Source organism: Bradysia coprophila, unplaced genomic scaffold (genome assembly GCF_014529535.1).
Source record: "Bradysia coprophila strain Holo2 unplaced genomic scaffold, BU_Bcop_v1 contig_350, whole genome shotgun sequence".
NCBI lineage: Eukaryota > Metazoa > Arthropoda > Insecta > Diptera > Sciaridae > Bradysia > Bradysia coprophila.
In genome coordinates, this window is record NW_023503608.1 from 8303969 (window position 1) to 8328295 (window position 24327).

The following is a 24327-nucleotide window of genomic DNA, read 5'->3' on the forward strand; positions in this document are numbered from 1 at the left end:
CCGAAGAGGCTTTCGTAAGTGCTTCTAAAAAGCGTTTCAAAAACCTTTCAAGCATTAATCCATCTCAGTGTACTGTCTGATAACTAATAATCAACTGTTATTCTTACACTGCAAGCGAAAATAAGAATTCTATTGATTGATTTTTCTAAGTTAGGCGTAAATATCGTCATTTCCCGCTAAGTTAACCGTAGATTTCAAATACTCGTACAAAAAAATTCAAATACAAAAAAGTTTATAAAAAAAAGTTTCAACAGCTGAATTCATCACCAAAGGCGATATATTGGTCCACTCGATTCGTCGTCGAAGCGTTCATATGCCTTCTGCTCCGATCAACATGCCTCATTCATTAATTTTAATTTCGTACCAGCGCCAGCGACATGTAAGGACCGCATTTTTTCACGATGTCCTAACATTAACACACTGTTGCACTATTTCTTTCGACCTCAATTCGATCTGGGGGTGGCACAATTAGTAAACCCATATTGTGGATTGATACCAGGGGCGGATTACCCTATGGGAAATTCGGTACCGTGCCCATGGCGCTGGAAAAATTTGGCGCTGAGCTCAGTCACTGAATGGACAATTACTGTCTGAAGAGAAATTGTTTATTAGTTTCAAACTGAAATTTCAAAAAAATTTGCCTCCGGCGCTCGTAATCTGTCACAAACCTATAGAGAGTTTGCGAATGAACTATACACATTGTATAATCTCGTAAAGCACAGCACGCAAGTAGTTCCCAATTTTTATTTTGACAAGCGCATGAGTCCATGACTGGTCATTCCATTTCATTTATTTCAGTTTTAAAGGTAAAATTACAAAACTCTGGTGTGACGAAATCAATTCAAAAGAGCTACGAAAAGTCTAAAATGAAATATTTAAAACTATAGTTCTTCCTTACATTATGTAAAGTGGCAAAAAAGGATACCTCGTGAACTAGTTCAGAATGGAGTGTTGTTCTGATCTTCATTTCGAGGGCAACATCACTAAAGGGCATATCTCCGATATCTCAGAGATCTTTAAGGCAGCTTTTACATAGTGAAAAAGCTAAATTCTATGTTCTGATATATTTATTCTTCAGGTCAATTCAGGTTTTTCAAAAATTAGGTTTTCAGGTCAATCAAGTCAGGTCAAAAGTGAATAAAACTGGTTTCAGGTCAACTCAGGTTCAGGTGGCCTGCTTCAGGTTTCATGTTGACCTGACCTGCTTCCGAGCCTTACCGCCATATGGCTCCGAAGATATTGTCGAAAAACTGAAATATCTCAAGAGAATACGCCGAATAATGCTAATTTCCCTAAAATTTAAGTCGGATTCGAAATTCATAATTTTTCACTACCTTTCAGGGAAAAAAAAGTTCAGTAGTTTCTGAGATATCGGGGATATGCCCTTCTTTATAAATATTGCCCTCGATTGTTTAAGGAAAGCTGACTACTCGAAAATAATACCAGAGCGCAATAAGAAGTGAAAAAATGAAAAAGAAAAAGCTCGAACTTTTCACTCATTGTTATACCACAATAATCAAAAGAGCATTTTCTTTTCAGATGTATCAGAATTTTTGTAGTGATATATTACTCGCTGAGCTCGCAATTACATTTATTCCACTTCTATCTTAACACTATCACCCATTTCAATACTCTCCGTAACGTAACGTTCCTCTTGAATTTCGAATAGAAAAATTGGCGCTTAGATTCTGTTTGCCAGTGGCGCTGGAAACCTTAATCCGCCCCTGATTGATACGTCATGTCAAGGAACATCCCAACAATTAGCACTCTGGCATACATAATGGCATTATGATAATGCTTCATTTTCAAAGTGTATTCTATTTTGGTTGGTTGGTTAAAACGTTTGAGTTAAGAATTCGTTGTCTTTGTGTGTGAGGATTATTGTCTTTTGTAAATGGCAAATAAATCTATAAAAATCTAGCATATTTGTCACCCAGAATCCTTTAAAAAATTGCATCTCACAAATCATCTCAAAATATGTGCTACAAACCAAACTAGTCACTATGTTAAATATGTTAAATTGTTTTTTTTTTCATAAATCCATTTAACTGCATACTTAACCAGTACATCACGATTCAATTAAAATAATTCTACCTACAATTGTGTGGTGAAATTATTTAAATTTAAATTATATCTTGACTGAGTCGCTCAAGAGCAACTTAGATATAAATAAAGAAGAAAAACCTTCATTAATCATTGTTCGTAACGAGAAGAATCACACGTAAATTAAGCTCAATCGGAACCACAACGGAAGAGGATATTTCGCAAGACACTATTCTTCTCTTCTTTAAATAAAAATCAAAAGTTAAAAAATTTACATTTTGTAGTAAAGAGATATAATTACAAAAATGACCGTGTGATTATTAGCTAAATTAGCATGCAAAATAGAAGTACATAACAGCTGTACATAATCATCGTTTCAACTAGTACTTTATTAAAAATTAATTTTTACCTTTTCTGCGGTGGAACCAGTAAGAGTAATGTAAATTTTAAATACGTTTGTTGGGAACCATCGGATAAATAACGCTGAGTGAACTAACTTGAATTCAGTTAAAACCAGGTTTTTTTATACATTTTCTTTTAGTTTCAAACCTAAAAAATCCTACGTCAAGAAAGCTTTCAACTGCTTCAATTCTTTTTGTAAGTTTTTTCTAGTTTTTAGTTTTGTGTTCGGTTTTTCTTCATTTTTTTTAGTTTTCGGTCTCTTCGAACCTGTTTTTTCTGTTTATCCAGTCCTCAGTCGTGTGTTATCCACAAAGACAATTCAAATAGGCAATAAGTTATAATGAGACAACATATTTTGTTTCAACCTGTTGATAATAAAAAATGAAGTAATAGAATAGAGGTAGTAATAGATTCGACAAGCCTTAATGCTTCCTTCGGATGTCAATAATCTACTATTAAACTCTAACGGAGAAATAATCATTTTATTTCACTGGTCCATTTTTCAACGACGAGCAGATCTGTAAATAATCCTTCATGAGACGAAGAACTCTGTGTTATGCATGCAAATGAGTACATTATTAATCGATGGTATATCAATAGTTATACAAACATTAGTGGGGATCACAAATCAATTTTTGGCGAGTTTTTATTAAATATCTATAAAAAAAAATGGAATCTATACCTCCTAAATGTGGTACATGGATTAGAAAGTAACCTTATCTCATTCACTATTATATTTTTTATGCTGAGTCGTTAGAGTACGAGATGTTTGATGAAGCAGTTTGAACTTAAAACATTTTTTTTTTCAAAATTAAATATTTAATTATGTTGAATAGTAACTCGCCTAGGTTCATATACATATATTTAGAAAAAGAAAGTGTTTTACATATGAATAATTATTATGCTTTGCTTAAAAATCAATTTTTACCGAAAGTCATGACTCGTGTAAGCGATTTTTTTTAACATACATTTCTTCGTTAAGATAAAATCAATATTGAAATCCATGCATTGGATGAAATAATTTTGCGTTGAATTGTTGGTGTGTCTTACATAAACACATAATAATAAAGGTAATGTAACAATATGGTTAATGATCTCAGAAATGGTATCAGTATGTTTTTTGTATTCATATGACAATTAAATTGTTCCGTTAGAAATTGAAATGAATTAGTTATTACAGTCAGTTCATTGAAAGTCGGTAATATTCACCGAGGATTGACCAATTGGACCTTTATAATCTCATTGGGCAGTCACAGTAACGAAATGATGTTGGCATTGAAAATTTTAATTTCAGTTGATTTCGAGAGAGGTAACTTTATGTTTTTCCAAATTCCAGTGTAACAGATAATCATATTTCTTGATAATAAAAAAGTGCAACAGGAGATACGAAGTGTAGATTCGGAGATAATAACATCGATACCAAAATATACAAAATATTATCACCAAAAATGCATTTTTTATCTCCATTTTTTAATTTTTATCTCCCGTTTGTTACGCTTAAGTACTATCAACACCTGCGATAAATCTGGAAAAATTTATGTCCAAATACAAATTTTAATGAAAAGCAAATTAAATTTCAATTAAAATATTCAAATAATTGCATCAGACAACGCACTTCAAGCATGAGTGATAATAGTGGTCAGGTGCAAAAAGTACTCTATTTTAAATCAAAATGTTTTTACAGTGTTTGTATGAGTACTGTCCTGTTTTAGTACTCTATTTAGAGTACCACTCATGCTTGAAGTGCGTTGGATCAGATTAACATTTTCTTAAACAATTAAACGAAAAATTCATTCATCCAGCCTGTCAAATGGGGACTGTTAAGTTTTCAATTATATCGTGCCCAACCGCCATGAAAAATACGTATCTATAGCCATGTATGTATTGCAGTATGTGTGTGGTGTGTAATAATGGTACAGTAGAATACCTTAACGTACACATAGTTAAAATAAATGTACGAATTAAATAAACTACATAAATGGTGTGTGCATTAAACATACTCGTTACGGTCAGTAATTATCAGGCACACGATCAATAGTATTGCATATTATAAATCGTCGGTATGAACATATATAACTCATATTTCGTTGTTAACATATCGTTAGTTTTAAAACAATCAGACATTTTCCATTGCAAAGAGATGAACCTAAATGTTCAATGCTTACGGCCTAATTAGGCATTTATCGTGGTTGATAAAAATAGAATTTAATTTGCATATAATTTTCATTTATTATACGTTGTATAGTAATAAACGAGTAGACGTGTATTCCTAGAGCCATATATGAGATTTAAAGCCCCGCAATAAGGCGATGCATTCATATTTTATATTTTAGGTCATTGGTTGATATTTGAAACTATTGATATTGTAATGTTAATGCAGCAGTGATACAAACTTCTTCACGCGATTAATTTTCTAATCTTATCATAATAACTGTGTCAAAACAACTTCAAGACTCGTATACCTCGAACAGCCATAATCAAAATTCTCAGGTTCATAACTCAAGGGACTCGTAACTACTTTGGACATGTATCTGATAACAATTTTTATTATTCTCACGAGCTTAAAACGCTTTAGAAAAGGTTATAATCGAAGATTAATAATTTTGCGCGGTTAACAACTTTCGGAGGAATTTTTCCTAAGAAAAAGCAACAGCCGTAGTACAACCCAAAAAGAACGAATAGTGCACTGTTCAGATCCAGGATACCGTCTGTTAAAATTTTATGTAAGATTGGTAACTTTGTATACATGACCACTCCATTTCCTGAGGTTATTACTGTTTCAAAAACACTTTCCTACATTACCTTCAGAGATTCTCAGTCGAGACGGTCGGGTTTCAAAATGCTTAAATCGGAGGAGGAGGTTTATGCGGTACTAGACCTTTTGCGGAAGATTCGATTCCTTAGAAGTTTCGACACTCGTGATTTTCAACTATACGAAAGTGCAAATCTACGAAAAGTTATATTCCATGAGAGCTTTCATTTAGTAGTAGCTTTCTAATAGCTTTAGTAAACTGGGCAGGAGCGCTTGATTTGACTTGAGACCTGCGTACTCTAGTAGCCTTTGTATTTTGCGAATACAATTTTTCAATTTATGTCAGTGTACATTTGAGTACATTTTCATACAGTGTATTAGGTTCCTTATTTGACGTTTCGAAAATGAACCGCTCCGCCTGGTTTATTTTAATCTGCCGTGGCAGTATAGAACCGCACCTGTTTCACTATGGAATTTGCAATATTCACTTGAATATTTGAATACCGTTTAGTTAGGTGTATTTAACTAACATAATGTGATCCACTTGAGATCGAGGATACTATTGTATTTGTTATTTACTAACAAAATTTCCATCATTTTTTTACAATGGCTTAAACCATTCAACCACATTAAATCATGCAACATCTCGCATAAAATATTAATCTCTTTTTTTCTGTGTTAACAATAAATCGCTTCAATGTCAACGGTAGCTAATTTTGTAGAAAAATTCATCGTTTATGCATACACCAAAAAATGATTACTCGTTCTGCTACCAAAATATTTTCAATTTAATTGAATTGAATGGGTTTATAACAAGCACTTAAAGCGATTAACATCTCGAAGTACATTGTACTAGAAAAAGTAAATAAACTTTTTTAACCGACCAATATCAAATAATAATCTGTACTTAATCTTTCATGGAATACCTTTTTAGGGTCACTTCGTAATAAACATCCTCAATGTAACCTTCAATTATCAAAACACTCACTCGGAGAATTATTATTATTTTTTTTCGTTCATATTTTCCGAATAGGAAGAACAGAATTCTATGACAATATAATGTGGAACTCATAAAAATTGTTCGTGTCTCTGCTTCAATGATTTACAATTAATAATTGTTCTTCAAAAAAATTATAATTAAATTTCCGTATTGCTTTTACGATTTTAAATTGAAATGAAGGGCCAGCGTGTTAGGTTGTAAAAACCTAGAAATATTTGAAGTGTGTGTTGCTCAAGACAATTGCGACTATTTTTTTTAATGTTTTTTTAAATGAAGGAAATGAAATCTTGATAATTTTTATCGTTAGTTTTTTATTAGATCTTAAAAAGCGCAAAAAGCTCTAAAAAAATTAAGGTCAAGTGACGATTTTGCTGTAAATTATTTTTAATTTATGTATGTTAGTACATACATTAGTTATAATAAAGTAGAAATTTAAAACTAATAATACACAAAGAAAAATAAAATCGCACAGAACCATACTTTCCACAACTGAATCATTTGATTCAAAATAATATTTACCTATTGTAATATTGTATACTAAAAGTTATTAGCTTCAGAATAAGCTCGAGCTCGAGCTGTTTGATCAATCGATCAATCATTACCCTTTTTGTTATTTTTGTTTTATCTTTCTCGAATTGCAATAGTAACGCCTAATTTAATTTTAATTTTAACTATGCCAAGTATCGTGTTTATTTTCTAATTATCTTCCTGTGTATTGTCGTTAATGTGTACCCATATCAAATGTAAATATTGTTATCTTAAGCTTAATCGTAAGGACATTTCACATTTGTATAAGGATTCATTTCCTTCTTGTTCTTTGATTAATAAAAATTAATCTTAAAGATATCTACGATGAAATAGACAGAAAGCATTTCGCAGAATTTTTTTTTTTCGAAAAATGAATGATACGTATTTCTTATAATTGACAGACGCGTCTAACAGAATTGACAGACGCGTCTAGCAGAATTGACGGACGAATCTAACGAGCTATCACTCATTTTAATCGGAGAACCATTGTTCCCCGATTGTCTGAAGATTTGGCGATATCACTCTTAAAGAAGAATAGAAAATTACATTAGTAATTGAGATGGGTGGAAATTCAATCACTTTCTTCATCTACATCTGTATCTGAAAAATTATTCTCTCGTTAAAGAACATCTTTACGATATAAAAGCATAATAAAACAAAATTAGCCACCTCAACCTTTATATGTGTAAAATGTTTCGTACAGCCACGCCATAGGTTTACAAGTTACATATTCACAGTTTTAGGTACGCCAGGTTGCAAGGGGCTACATTCATAACGATAATGTGCTCAAGTTCTCAACTGGTTTTTAGATATCAAAAAACTACCTAATGTCATGTATTTACCTGGTGGTAGTTTTGTTTTCTGAAAATTTCCGTCTGAGGAGAAATATTCAGTTGCATTTCAATGAGCACAGTGATTCTAACACCAAAATTTCAAAACTGTATCTATTGATTTAGTTGTTTTTGATTGTTGTTTCACGAAACATCCGCACAGTTGATATACTTCCTACACCTGTCAACCCATTAAATCAAAGTAAAAATATCGCAATAAATTTCGAAAAACGGTAAATTAACAACGAATATGGGAATTGCCATAATTGCAACACTTATCTGAAAATTTTATTTGGATAGTTGTTTTCAACATTTAGATATCGTAGACCTTTAGAACGTTGCTGATTGTAATGAACACCTAAGATATGAAACCAGATACTTAATAGGACGGATGATTAAAGGATTAACGATGAAAGTGAGGCCAAGGGATTGGATGATAATTCTTAAAAGAAGTTTTTTTAGATAAAACGGATTTAGTAATGGGATTTTAAGTTCTGCCTGCAGTTTTTACGTTGCTGTGGTATTTTGGTCTACGGAATGAAAATATGTATATACGTACAACTAGCTGTAGCACTGTAGCATCTCATGCCACAATAAAGACCTCACACAAATCACAATTCGATGCCAGGGGCGCCGACTTCTAAGGACAAGCGAGGCTCGGGCACGACTACTCGAATGATGAGCGCCACTACATCTTTCCAGTTTTACTTGAAAGTGCACCTGTACTCCCAGATTCGCTTGTTGTGTGAGCACCACTACTCCCAAACACAAGTCGGCGTCCCTGTTCGATGCTAAAACATTCAGTTATGACTCTATGTTCTAATTAGCTTTCTTGGGATGAATTTTATTGACGAAATTGACTGTAATTGATCCATTCAGTGGAAGTCTTCGTTGTTAAAAACTTCTTCTTTACCTTGGGCAAAAAGTTGGAAATTGCCTTTCTTCGGGTGAGTTATGGCCCTCGCTTCGCTCTGGCAACAAAAGAACACCTTCGATATGCAATTTCCAAGTTTTTCCCTCTCAGAACATATAACTATTGCAACGATCGAAAATTTAGATAACTTGTCTCGGGGACAAGTGGGTTCGCCTGTAGAGGCGCCACATTTTTTTCATAGTGCTTCATTCTCTGAGGCTTATTTTCATGTGAACCACCTTCACATTTGTCATTACAGAACAAATATCACCATATGAAATTGGTTCACATGAAAATAACCGCAGTGACAGCAGTAATTTTATGACAGAATGTACTAAAATATGGGAAAACTCAATTACATTTCTTCTTAGTTACTAAACATCATTCTCCTATTACTAACCGAAGCTAAAAATTGATTTCCCACCTATCAATTCGCCTAGTCGGTTGGCCTGTAGAGGCACCACATTTTTTTATAGTACTTCAATCTCACTGGACTATTTTTTTGTGTAACAACTTCACATTGATTCATTCCCATGAAGAAAAGTACTAAATTGTATTAGATATTACCCTAAGTTTTTAAACTCTATTCTCCTATTAAGTCACAAATAACAGAACAATTGTATTGTTTCTTTATTGTTTAAGTCGATTAGAGTTCATCTTAGAGGATTACTTTTCTGCTAATATACACATTTACAATAATCCTCTCGCTGAACGTTGATAAATGGTGCTCACGTGAAGAGACATTAAGGGGCAAACACAATAACTTAACGTACATAAAAATTGCAATGGTATCACAATTATAATCACAGCCAATCAACAGCAACGAAAAAATCTTCATTATTGCGTTCTTTGCATACAATTCTTTGAGTGCCTTTGAGGTAAAGGCGGAGCCAGTGCCTGAAAACAACAAGAAAATGTTTCCCACAGTTGCTGATATCCCTAACTTGACTCTAAGGACAAAAGAAATGTAAAGGCAAAAACTAAAAACCCTCCCATAGTGTTTTTCTGTTGCAATTTCCCTTTCGAGCAATGCACTTTTTTATCCACATTGTATACACAGAGAAAAAATAATAAAGTTCGACAATAAACTAAACACCTTGTAACAAACGTTTCGAAATGGTATCAAGATCCACCTACTGCTCGGTTACATGGTAAAATGTGTGAAAAGACATATGAAGTACCAGATTTAATGATTATATCATGAAACTATTCCATGTGAAGGTACTATCCGAATTTCCATCCTCTGTGAATGGCTCCGCAAGCTTTAATGTAATAAGTTAAATTTTCTTGTAAAAAAACCAGGTCGATAGTACCGCGAAGTGGACTAGTACATAAACTTTTCCTAGCTAACATTGGGCTTTTGGTGCTATGGTAGGTAGTTTGTCATTTCGACTCAAAGTATACCACCTTTTTCAGTTTGTAATACTTAGTATTCACGAATATTCCGAGAATCAAACCATAAATTTTCATCAGTGTATGTTATGCAAGTTATGTAATAATCATATTATGCGGAGTATGCTGAATGTAAAATTGTGTACTTAAAAGTTTTATGTGTATTATACACGATTTATGTATATATATATATGCAAAAATTGAAATTGAATAATTTATCGAAATATCTGGTCATGCATTTTAAACCAAACCTTCCCATTTAAAGACTACAGAAAAAAGAGACGAAACACAACAATACAACACAACCATTTGGAGTGGTAATCGGTCGGTAATTTCGCGTATTTTATTAAAACCATGAAAACAAATCATTAAATGGTTTTATTTTTTATGTATATTTTTGTGTACATGTACAGTGAACGAAATGTAAAAATAAAAAATTAAATCAAAAACAAAGTGCTAATGCAGAAATTGTTTGGCCAGTCAGTAGTTGTAATTTGCTGTATCGACACTGAACCGTTGGATTGCGTTGAAAGCTATATTTAAAAATAACAAACCGAGTTTGCGTTTAAAGAAAATATATTCATGTCCACCGCCGCATCGCGTTGTTTTTACAAAAAATTAAAAACAAAAATATCCAATTGAACAGTGAAACACTGAATTTTGTTTTAAAGAAAAATTTTACTTTCTGGTAATAATCTGTGCAATTTATCTTTCCGGTCGTTTTTTTGTGATTCATAATTTCGATCTTGGTTTTTTTATTAAGTGCATCGCTCTACAGAGAATAAAACCGTATGTGAATTTCGAATACAACATTTTGTCACAAAATGTAATACAATGTACCACTAAGGTTGTCGAAATTAATTTGTGTTTACTTATAATGGGACCAAAAGTGAGGAAAGAATGAAGAAATTGTACACGGTAAGGCGGATTGAATTTTACTTTATGAATGTTTTTAAGTTGAGTGATGTTCTTTTAGTTCTTTTAAGGTTTATAATGTTACAACTAGCTATGATTCGATAATAAATTGATGGTTATTTCGGGCACTAGTGCGAAAAATATTTTACTAGTCGCGTATTTCCAATGTCGTTTAGGGAAAGTTGTTCCTAACTTATACTAAAATGATTCGATTCCAGAACTCTTCACCTCGCTCATAAAGTAAAATAGCATACTGTACACGGGTACTCGGGCTGAAATCCTCTGATAATTTTACTCATCTGGATACGAGATATCAAATTGCTTCACTGATATAGAAATGTACTATTACTCACTAAGCCTGTGGGAAATTGGTTTTAAAACCCATTTCAATGAAGAAATTTCACAGGGAAAGTGAGTATATTTGTTATTTTTCTAACGCATCCTATAGTAGATTATTAGGGAAGTATCCAATGACTTCAGTTAGAGTTGAAGTTAAAAACAGTCATGATACCTCAAATGAAGGTCAAGGATCTTGCAGAGTTTGAAGTTTGAACCCTGACATTAAATTAAACCCTCTCATAAGATTCATGAAGATTTTATGAAAGTGAACTAGTGAACGATGACTTAACTTGTTACAGGCGGCAAGTACAAGACCAGTATTATTAAACCGGGTCTATTACTTCCATCGATCAAAGTATTTTTAATCTGTTGATTTCAAATCTTGTACTTACATTTTTTAACATGCTTTTAACTATGTAAAGGACCCAGAGCTTGTCATTATTTTTTTCGTCGTTATTAATAACAGATGAATAGCCGTATGTGATACAAACATGGATTTCTCTCTTGCCGTGTGCTTCCTTTCGCTAACAAAAAAAAAAGAAATGTTTTATTATTGAACATTTATTCACTTTTTTGGCAATTTATTTTTTCCTAAGAGCGTTACCACTGCAACGTTGTTAGCAAAATTAATGAGCGTATACCTATCGTAGTATTGTTTGTGCTGATATACCTATGTTTAACTCAAAAACGTGAGTTAAAGTGAGGTTTACTTCATGGGGCGAAACATTACCTCAAGTTTTTGAGTAAATTATTTCACTTTATACTGAGTCAAATTATGGAAATAGCTTATTGTGCGTTTACTGCCCTTGGATTCATTTTCATAATTTTTACGTAGTTGGAACGTAGTTGAATTGTCTCGTCAGATAGCAACATTCAGTGGTAGGGAAACTTTTCGCTGCGTTTTTGATATATGAAATCCTATATCATCCCTCAATTATTGACCGGGTTCAGATATTTGTTCCAGTTGGCTTTACTCGATTGAAATCCATCATCAACCGTGCAGCACAATAAATAATATTTTACCGTGTTACTTGTTTACTCATTCAATCCGAAAATGACTGATTCAAGGTAATGTGCAATTGACACGAAAAAATCGATTGAATTTATTTTAAAAAAACGGCAACACCATCAACAATAACAATATTTTAGTCATCACGAAGTAATACACGTAGTTGAACTAAAGGACAAAATGATTACGAAACATCTTCATTCTTGGATATATTCGTATTCAACGTTTGTACGTACACCTATGATATACCGAGATCGAATGCTTTGTATATTTTATAAGTATACACTATACATTCAATCCGCTGGGTATTATAATGTTAAAAGCGACAATTAACAAATTTATGTTTGAAAAGAAACTAAATGACTTTTCAGTCGCAACGTAATGTTATGTACTTTAGCAATCAAAGGTTTTCGATGGGTATAATAAAGTGGTAAAGGTAATAAAACCCGAACGACACTAGCAATCAAATGGACAATCAATTTGTTAGTATGTCGTCATATCCCATCTAACACATTTATACGGTACGGTTCCGAAACTATGTAATGGAAATTATGTGATGTTTGAGTAGTGAAAATTTTATTGGCATTCATAGCACAATTTTTAGGTTTTGCTTGTTTTTTACGAAACTCTTAAACTTTTTTGTTCTTTTGTGTAATAGAGTCAGATGGTATCGTGTGCTTTTCGTGTCGAGTGATTGAAATGCTTGTCGCAGCGTATCGTCGACGTGAAGCATTTCAATCGATTGTGCGTTAATTAATCGTTGTATAACGATTGGTGTTCATAACCGACTGCGTGTAATATTCTCTCTAAAGATTGTCTATATTAATTGTTAGATCGGTTAATGTATACAAACTAGACGGTGTAAAGTGGATTTTCAATCAGTGATTTTCCAAGCTAATTCTTTTGGTTTTCCCTCGTAATGTTAAAGACCTTTTTCGACCCTACCGAAATCAAAAGCATGTGAGTGTGTTTGCGATCACCGTGAGTTGTACAACCTTAATCTCTGGACGTACGATATAATCAAAACATTAAGCATTCAGTCTGTTAAGGAAAAATATGAAGTAAAAAAGGGTTCCAATTTTAACATGTACAGACTGTGTCAGACGGTAAGCATCTGACCAGTACTATTATCTGATCTATTACTACCATCGATCAAGTTATTTTTAAGCTGTTGATTTCAAATCTTGTACTTCAATTTTTTTAACATACATTTTACTATATAACGGACCATACAACACAGAGCTTTTCATTATCGATAACAGATGAATAGCCGTATGTGACAGACTGTAGATTGGGAGACTTGCCGAATAGAAAAGTTTTTTTTGAGCTTTTGTTCTTAAGACTTAAAAATACAGCGCCCGAAGGGCCGTATGTAGTTATCAATACGGTACTGTAATTCTGACTACGATCAAGAAAAGAATTTGTGCAAAAGAACATGTCTAAATGAGACCGAATCGCACAACAAAACATAAAGAAAGAAAAATCCGTTAATTCTAAGAAGCTACATGATTGATAGTGATCACAAACCATTAATCATTTATTATTATTATTATTATTATTATTAACTATTCAATACAAAAAATCTGAAACATCACTTAATATAGTCGTCAATAAATGACGATCGTCTAATAAAAAACATTTAAGAAAGGAAAAAAATAGCTTTGTTGTTCAAGATCGCTTCTTTCGCATGAATTTCAACTACAACAACAAACAAATTATGCAAGAAATGACTGTCCATCTAAAACAATTTTTTTCAGTAATAATGTTAAACTATTTTAGAGTATGACCCTAATGACAGAAGTCAATATCACTTGATAGGTCACTCGTTGTATTTTTTTCAGCAAGAACACCAATCAACAACAATAACAATTATTACAAAGTGCACGCCGCATAAATCAACCAAGCGATAGTAATAATGGCAAATGACCTTTTTTTCGCTGAACAAAAAAAAAAATGTATTTTCAAGTTAACTTTCCATGAAAATTGGTTTATAGAAAAAGGAACATATGTTTTGTAGGCGAACACCCGTACGTGTATGTCAGATATGTTGGTAATCCCGAATATCAATGAAAGTAAACTCTATGGGTATGGTCTAATGTCAAAATATGTATGGAGCGGAGGAAATAGCGATTTCATTTAAACAAACTCACCTTTCAATGAAAATCATTGAGGTGAGTTTCTTTATATGACCCATACTTGGTTTGTACATTCATGGCCGAATATGCTATTCCAAGGGAATTTTGTAAGACTGTAAGTTAATTGTCAACAATCCGTACAAATACAGAGTGTCAAACGGTTCGACCAATAATTTTTATGTAAATTCCAAAGGCTACTTGATTATTTCAACACCTTAATGAAAGTAGTTTGTTTGCTAGAGAGAGTATTGGTTCGACCAAAGTTTTTCCAGGAAAAATGGTTAAACCAAAAAATATTGGACCGAAAACTTTACAATCAGAACGATCGTCTCAGAGGCATAAAATAATCCATTCACATATTACGAATCACAAGTTCAACATGCAACCAATGTCGATGTTGTCTCACTAGCACTCATACTTCGTACAGGTTTAAAATTAAATTTTTTTGCACTAAACTCTAAATACACTGCACATTTCGAATCAATTTCTGTTTCAATCTTTCGGCTAATTCGCAGTGTTCGCTCCCATAAACGTTTTGTTTCGGATCATGTACAAAAATTATTTTGTAAAGATACTACTTTTAATAAATTAATAAAGGAAAAAAAAATCGAAAAGTCAAATGCTCGATCACGAATTTGTTATTATTTTGCGGTAACAATTAAATCGATTTTTAAATATTAAGTTATATATTTATGTGGTTCTGGTTAGCTCAACGTTTACTTAACCTCACCGTCAGTTTAATAGTCGACCGTGTTTTGCAATTATTACAATCGGGAGAATACCAACCTTTGTGTCACAGACCAATATAGAAATGCCATTTTTGAACATTCATTACATGATCATTTTTCATTGAATAATTTTGTATGTTGTATCACAGCTGATGAGACCGTATTGTGTCTGAGATGATAGAGATAAATTGTTTGCAAAGATGTACAGGGAAGGTATTAACAGATTCAACAATTTCAGTCTAAACTGCGATACGTACTTGCGTTTTGGTGGAATCACACAATTTAGATTTAAGAAAATTTTGTCATCTGTTATCAACAGCGATGACGAACATATATAACGAGGAATGGCTTAGATGGTCTTATATAGAAAAAAAAACATGTCAAAACAATTGAAGTAAAAGATTTTGTATCAATCTGTTGGAAGAAGTAATAGATTCAATAAATACACTGGTAACAGATTCGCCGTCTGTGAAAGATGAATTGTATTATTTTCACACATACTTTGGGGTATATTGCATGGACACAACACTTCGCGACAGTGTCCTCATCCAAATAAAAAGAAAAATTTGGAATATTTTTTTCATATGCCACAAGTCTATTGTTACGAAACAGCCAAAAAATTTCACTTCTCATATACACACCTCAGGGCATTTTTTCCTTCCAATAAACATTTTTATCAACATTCTCCATGACGGCACATCACAAACGATGTGTTTTTTTATACCACATACAGTGCACAAATAAACATATTTCAGCAAAGGTGAAAAGCTTTTATTTATCGAAGAAATTTTAACTTTTTCGTCGAACGATTTCTAGAAATGTTTTAAATGAACATTAAAATGTCACACCTGGAAATATCATATACTCTATGGGTGAGTGCGAGCAAAAAAAATATTTTTTTTTCAAATATTTTTTTTTGCATTGTCATGTTGTATTACGCTAATTTTTGTTTGAGTAAGACTATACACCGACCGGAAGATAAATTATAAAATTGATTGGATCATTTTTGAAATATTATTCAAAACATTTCATTGTTGGCACTTGACATACGCGATGCGAGAAATTTTTCATTTATAAAATATAACTGATTACCTCATTGCTAATCGAATATTAAGCAGCATAATAGATCTCAGGACTTAATGACGAGACCGGACTTTAGGACAAAAATATTTCCATGCCATTGGTATCGCCATTCTTATATCGCAATTTCACAGACAGTATAAGGCAACGGTGTGTCCTATGCATTTCTATCTATTGAGAAAAAATTCTATCTCGCCTTACGCGTGAAGTTATTGTCACAACTTGTGTACGGTTGTTATTTTTTGATAGTCAATTTATATCATCCATTAACTTAAGGGCCTTAAGTGACTTAAGTTATATGAAAGATTTACAAACTAAACGAATAGTATGAAGGAGAATTACACACATAGGAAGGACAATATACCAAGATCTATGACATTACAGACAAGTTACGAGATAATGAAGTCACGGTTGGTCGTAGCCCTTAACAATGCTTAAAATTGCGTCGTAGGTCGACTCACTTAGGAACTTAAAACATCGGAGAGGTTGACGTGAGATAAAGTAAATGTAGCATTGATGGGAAGCTGCGACTTGCAGGAAAAATTTTTTAATCAGTTTGGTTGCGGAGAAATATCATGAGTATGATTTAGGTGTCGCTAAGCTTCACACTAGTTTAGTTTAGTCGCCAAGTTGACTAAATAACAGAGAAAATCCACGCCTGTATGACCTTCCAAAAATTGTCATTTTTTAAGTTCAACGAGTTGATACCAACAATGATTTAGTAGAGTACACTTTTATGTCATTGGATACCAACCTATCTTGCACCCACTAGACCAATTTTGTATATTATGACGATTGTGGTTGTTATGGAAAGGGTATGAAATCAGTTGTAACAGTTCTACCCACAGATCACCCTAGCCTTAGATCAGCCTTAGTCCCGGAGCAAAGCACTCTACAGTTGACAATTTTTGTGGGATCTTGTTCAGGGCCACAGGCTAATTAAGAATATCCACAAATGAAGATCCTGCTCATTTCTTTAAAATGTTATACCGGATACCGTCTCATAAAAAGAATGTTTAAAGAAACGTAAATATCACCAAGAAACAATCTACAAACATGTCTCTGAACAATATAATATTGTTGAAGAACTTGTATTTTCGTAATGGTAGTTGAATTTGTCTCATTGTAAAGACGGTAATTTTTTAAAAATAAAAACAAGTATATTAAGCCCGCGCAAAACTACTATTTTTCTCTATTATTACTGTTTCATTAACCATAAACCAGACGGTAATTGACGTCACTCAGAACTATTTTTGATCAATGAAAAGAATAATGTAAACACAGCATTTATCACAATGAAGCTGGCTAATGGCTGTATTGTCCAACGATTGAATAGAAGAATTATTTGTATTGCTAATTAATTCGTTTCTGATTGTTTGGTTTTCAATTAATCTTTTACACGCTCCGGTCATTTTTTGCCTTAATCAGTCAAAGATATTTCTTTAGAATCTAGGGATTTGGCTGCAAAAAAGCTATACTCGTGTAACCTGATACTGACTTTTTTTTTTCTAAGAAATATTATTTTTAAGCTACTGTGTCACCGAATAAGTTGAACTTTTTTGCACAATGGGCCATGGTCGCACAGAACGCTCACAATAATTCAATGTGATAAACATATCCGAAAATGTACGATTATATAATTTTCATCAAGATTTCAATTCAGTTCTAACAAACTCGTTGCTCTTGAGAGCTAATAACTTTCGACGGGACGTGACTTTTAAGGAAATTGTAGAGTAGTGTTGGTACCTCTCTTTGTGAATTGCTACCACCGTTTCCACGAAACAGTTTTAGCTATTCACCTGTCACAGACGGCAACCATATTAACAGTTTTACTATTCAAACTATTACTTCATTTTATCGAAGATTTTAGAGATTTATTTCAGAAATCTTTTACTTCATTTGTCTAGAAGATGGTCTTTGCTATATAAGACCTCATTAGTCAAAGCTTGTAACAGGTTAATACACTACATTCCATTTTCCAAATGTTCAATGAGCCCTGATCTTCATGTAAACATTGTGAAAACCTCGATATACACCCAATTATGTGTAAATAACCCATAAATCATATTTTTTAAAGATAAACCGCGTTAATCCAAAAATGTTTCAATGATATTTGGATCTTACAACATTTTTCACCAAAAGTAGCTTTGCATTCTTCTTAACAAAAAAATTTTAGTTCTTTTATGGTCTGACTGCACCGATTCCGATTCGAACCATAAATTATAATTGTTAAAAGAATGTGAGTCATGGATAATATCAGCCAGGCAGTCATACATATTAACTCGAATGGAAATTCTATTATTTTGATGATTATGTAAAATTTCAATAAATCTGTGAATCACTTCCTGAAGAACGTTAGTGTTAATTAGAATTAACCATCAAAATTCCTCCCGGATTAAATTTTCGAATTTCAAGTGAAACTTGGAACGATTGGTTATTGCACTCAATAATGGTTACAGCATTAATTCAACAAAAATCTTCGAAAAGTGATGATAAACTTATACATCAAGGCTACATTTCTTTAAAAAGTTGCTTCTTTTTGTGAAATTCACTGGTTTCAGCTCTCCCACTTCAACATGAATCACATTAATTACAAATTCTGTAAAGTACCTTTTTCACCATGTCACTGTCAACAATGCCATCACGTAGAAATGGTCACATGCTTGGCTGTGTAATATGTCTCTTTCTTCTTGTGTAGGGTTTAGTGACATAAAGCGACAATGACCTTGCTGCTTGAGGAATTTTTCTATGATCGATTTTACTCATTAATAACGATTTTTTTTTCGATTACCTAATATTGTTGCACAGTCATGTGCGTCATTTGAGATATTTTTAAATAATAGGATATGAAAATAATTTATTAAAATTTCGCGATCCAATATAATGCAAGATCATTAATCATTAAGAAAAGATTTGAACGAAAAATCCATAGAATCTTTCGCTTTGTTTTTTTTTCTATTCCATTAAAACACAATTGAATGATCGAATCTTGAAAGAATTAGACTTTGAAAAGAATTTTAAATTCCATTTTGTCTGCCACGTATTTCCAGTGTCACACAGACGTCAGGGCACTGGTGGGCGGATTACCATTTTCAAATTTAATGAACCTTTTAGAAACGGTAATATTGCAACAAAATCTGTTACTTTATTTGTGTATCTAATAGTGTTTTATATGAAATCTATCACTTCAATATCTTTATTATACACAATGTATGGTACAATGTACCATTGGTACATTCGTCTAGTCGTATTGGGTAAAAAATTCTTTCACTTAGTGTTGTTTCTGTCTTGGGAGCTGTTGTGGTTTGTTAATGAAAATCTAGATTTATTATTTTAGTATTTCATTATTGTTGCGAGCGCATGCCTAAACAAAATTCAGAAACTAAATATCTAGAGCTTCGTTTGTTCAACGAAATTCTTGTGGAATCATTTACAAACCCCAACAATTCAAAAATTAGAAAAGGAATCTAAAACTATCTCGTCTTGTAAAATTCGTCCTATGGCTTAGAGGTCTATGTGGCTCAGGACATTCTTGTTAATGCTTTTGAAAATTTGTCTAACTTGTCAGATAGATTCTTGTCTTGACCTGGGCATAATGATTAACCTAGGCTTAGGGGTGAGTGAACAGTCAGCAATTTTAACATATCTTTTTCATATCTTGATTACAAAATCTAATTAATTCTAATTGAAATATGAAACATACCTTTAATATAAATACTCAATAATGAGAATGAGCAACGCACTGTCTAGCACCGAAGCTGACTTTGCCGTCACTCAAATAGAGGACTGAACCGATCAAAGTTGGCTATTCTTTTTCATACAATGGCTATCAAAATTTTTTACAAAATAGTCAACAGGTGTGTTTTTGGCCTTCTAATTGAGTTATGTCAAAGTCAGCTTCGGTGCTTGACAGTGCTTTGGAATGAGGGTTCGTATTCACTTTTCATATTTGTCGTAAGAGTAAAAACGGGAAACTTTCTCCAATGGTTCGTACCCGAGTTTACATGAACCCACTTGCCGCAGGTCTTGATACGGCACTGTTTCTTTCAAAATATTTTATATTAATGTTATGGTACATATATCGAAGAGACCCACCTGCTTAAATTTTCTATAACAATTACAGCTATTTTTACATAATGTAATGTGGTTAACAAGTTTTTTTTTCTATTTGTTTTAATGGGATATTGTTAACTTATGATCGAGATAGTCTCTTATTATAGCATGTTTGCCGACTCATTTTTTCTGATATATTGTTATTGGTCAGATGTTACTTACATTAAATAAAAAAGTGTTCACTTCATGTGGTTGTAAAGAAGAAGGAAAAAAAACGAAGTAATATAAAACCAATCTAGCATCGCGTATATCCGTGTTCTTTGTACGTAATTCAATAATTATGATGATATCATTTTGATTGAGCGGAACGATAACCAATACATTGCTTCCTCGATATACCAATATTGATCTATTTAATGCATAAATTGAAGGTTGACTTGGATATAAAAAATTATCTGCGACCTGATCATATACAATTTTCCGATCATATCTGGTCTTTAGGAAAGAAGATGATACGAAACTGAATGAACAACCGCAAAAAGAAAGGATAAAATAAACAAGTTTTATATGACGATAGTTTAGCTTGAAAAAGTTTTCTTGTCGTCAGTATATTGTTATAATGTTCGTATATTCTGATCAGATTCTTTATATTGTCACCTGTTGTTTATACTAGATTTCCAGAAAGGAAATAATATTCTAAGTATGGAGCAGGTGATTCAAATCCAATTTAAGTTTACAGCGGAAAACTTTTTAGATTTTTTTTTATTTGTCAGTTCCTTCTTGAAATTCCCAGTTTGCAAACAAAGTAATATTTAGGAAAGACCCATTGTCGATCGTCATCTTTAATTAAATGATGATGATTTTAAGAATTAAACTGTTCCAACAAAAACAATATTTAAAAAAAAATATGTGAACACAGACTGAAACGTTGCATGACCCCTTGTACTTGCTCAATGATAAATAAATTGACTTCATTGTAGCATTCGAAATTTGCTATTGAAATTTACATACACAGACAAAAAAGTGGGGTCAAATTGAAACCTTAATGAGATTATAAAGGTACCAAATAGTCTATGATAAGATTCACCGACCAAAAACTGTATTCTTTTAGAAGCGGCAAATTAATCGCGGTAGAGGCAATAAATCTACTACTTCGAATATGTTGAGTAATGTAGTGAAATAAGACTATGCAAAATTCTTGGGAAGAACAGATGCGTCACCCTTTTTAAACCTTACTATTCTTAAGATTTTAATTGGTTCTAAAGACCCCAAGCTAGGCACATAGGCAATTGTAACGTGAAGTTTGTGTTTTATTTAAATTTTACATGCTACAGACGGCCAGCATATGACCAATGTTATTATCGGGTCTATTACATCAATCTATCAAAGAATTTCAATCTAATGATTTAAAATCTTGTACTTCAATTTTTTTAAACATGCATTTTGTTATTCAAATGACCTGTTTACGCAGAGCTTGTCATTATTTTTCTCGTCCTTATCGATAACAGATGAATAGCCGTATCACAGGTAACAGAAATATTTAACATCATATTTCTCTTTGTGTAAAAAAGATGTTCGACTCTTTAATTACATCATTGATACTGACTCAGTATTATCGAAAAACAAGCTACATTGACTGAAAATTATGTTTATTAATTTTGAACAAAACAAAAACACTAAATTTTATTTGAGTTAACAAAGAAAAACAGAAAAAAAATCACCAAAAAACATATTTTTCCTGATTAAAACAATTCCAATTAAGATGAAGGCTTTCAATTAATTAACGAGTTCGCTACTCTTTTAATTGGGATCCTAAGTACGCATTCCATTAACCTTCACAAAGAGCTATCGTCATAGTTTTCAGCGAACATCAACATGGTGCAATTAAAATAAATTTTAGCAACAAGTTTACGAATAAATGTTTGTTTGTATACGTATACTAGTTGTACTGTATTTTAGTAGAATGTGTTTTTTTTACATTTTACGTGCATCGTCTAGACTTTCGTTTTTTTTTTCTTAAAAAAAATCGGTTCAAATACTCACTTCGTCATGAATATTTTTTTAGTTCATGCTACTTGCACACCCAATACACATCTTATGAAAGACTTCAACGAATGGTTATATCTCCATATAAACATACAATATTCACTCTATACACTGTTAAAATATTGAGTGCATAAAACCATATGATATTTTTCTCTCACCAACGTATGATTATATTTAACATATGCACCTTTATGAGAGCTTTGAAATGATCTACCTGATAACTCATCGACCACCAAACCCAAAAAATTCTCTCTCATTTACTGTATTTTATGTTAGCATTTTTTTCTTGTTTTCTTAAAGCACTTGAAGTCTTTAAGCACGTAAAGTTTATATAATTGTGTATATCTGCACCGGCATCTGAGATATGTTAGTCAGTCGTAGCACAGCCTCAGCGGAGTGTGCATGTAATTTTTGCTTCTCGTTTTTTTTTTTTGTTTAATTTAAAAATTATCTCGTATAAATATTTGGTTTGTAAAAACGAAGAATTTTTTTATTGTAAAAGAGAAAAAGTTTAAAAATTTTATTTTTTATGTGTTTTTGTGTGTGAAGGTTTTTCGTGAAAATATGCAAAAAAATGAGTTTTTTTATGAGATTAAAAATTCATGAATAAAAAAAGAGTACACTCAATACGTGATTTATATGTATACGTTCGCTAAATATTATGTTAATTTAGTTATGGATGATTAGTTAGTGATTTTATTAATTATTAAGTAAAGTGGTGAATAAATGAAATTACAGACCATAATTCAAAGCTACTTAAGTAGACCTCAATGTGAATTTTTTTCTTCTTTTTCTTTGTTTCTTTATTAAAAAAATGTGTTTCATGGTAATTGGATAAGAAAAAAAAAGATACCAGAGAAATAAGTGTATTGCACACACATATATCGGTGTGTATTGGATCAATTCCCTTTGCATTGGCAACGGCCAACAATTGCATCGACCATATTATACAGACCATATATCACAATAATGAACTATCACATCAATTCAAATTTAATGGAGGTAATTTTGATAATAATCATGCAAAAGTGTATTAAACTGGTTTTGTTGTGTACCAAATTGTTTCGCATTACTTTTCATTAATTTAACACATCTAGAGTAAAGGTTCCTTTCGGTATAAGTCCCGGTATAAGTGAAAACCACTTTTTTCAACTTACAAAAAAAAAATCTAATTTAAATTCCAGTCTTGGGAGGCACAGTCCTAATGTTTGGTCTTTTATAAATTTATTCTGAAAGATTATATAATTTCTCGGCGAGTATGTGAGTTGTACGTTTTGTTGAATTTAAAATTGTAATTGCAAAAGATTTACTATTCGTATATATATATATATATATATATCAATATCATGTACAAAAATAATGTCTAATTTCAATAGGGACCGTCCTTAAATCCTGAGTTCTTTTTGAAGAGGGAGGGGAAAATGTTGAAGGAAAAGTGTAGACAAGGGCCAGTCATCTGAAAAAGTGAGAATAGGATTGATGGACGGTCCCTTAGTATAAGTATTTTGTCAGGAACAAGAAACAACTAACCTCAAATCAAGATACTTATAATATATTGGTCAATGTTTACAAATCGTGGTCTGAACTGATTTATTAAAATATGTCGTACTTATCGCCTGAAGAAATGAACATAATATTGGTCGTATCCCTAGCGTGGTAGACTTCTACGCTTAGTCACTCGGCTCGAATCTAATTTTCTTACTTAAGACATGCTATTTTTATAATTTGACCTATAGATGTGGATGATCATGTTGACTACAATTAAATTTTTAGTTCATATTTCCGTTTTTTTGCCGAAATACTAGCGAATAATACGACTCTACAAACTATGAGGTTTTCCGTCATGTACTAATATCGGCCATACAACCCGCTTGCATTAGACTACTGTAATAATACTCTACTCACTCTCTTGACTAGGGGTCGAAATTTTGATTCTAGGAGTTAAAATAGTAGGTTACATTGTATACTGCGAAAGTAATTCATTGCACAAGTCTGTTTTTGAGCAGCAAGCTTCGGTGACTGTCGAAGAAAGTTGCTTCCAATCCACGAGTGATTTTGCGAGTATCACAAAGTTCTTTCCTCGTACGTCGCAGCATCGAAAGCATTCTGGTCTAGTACCTGCCTCATGATCTACTACCCATAGGAAAATGAAAAAATGAACT

The 24327-nt window shown here is 32.4% G+C and overlaps 1 protein-coding gene and 1 long non-coding RNA gene across 2 annotated transcripts in view; one reads left to right on the forward strand and one right to left on the reverse strand.

Moving 5' to 3' along the window:
* Positions 1-502: 502 nt before the first annotated feature.
* On the reverse strand, positions 503-23995 carry LOC119080825. The gene is made up of 3 exons (XR_005088384.1): positions 23984-23995; positions 16821-16824; positions 503-657 (listed from the first exon to the last, which is right to left on the reverse strand). It is a non-coding gene; the product is annotated as an uncharacterized LOC119080825 (long non-coding RNA).
* The window catches only part of LOC119080768, a 39942-nt gene continuing 38137 nt past the window's right edge, over positions 22523-24327 (forward strand). Inside the window, exon 1 of the mRNA XM_037189334.1 lies at positions 22523-23167. Within this exon, the coding sequence (XP_037045229.1) occupies positions 23135-23167 (33 nt within the window). The 5' untranslated portion in view covers positions 22523-23134. The remainder of the gene's footprint in view (positions 23168-24327) is intronic.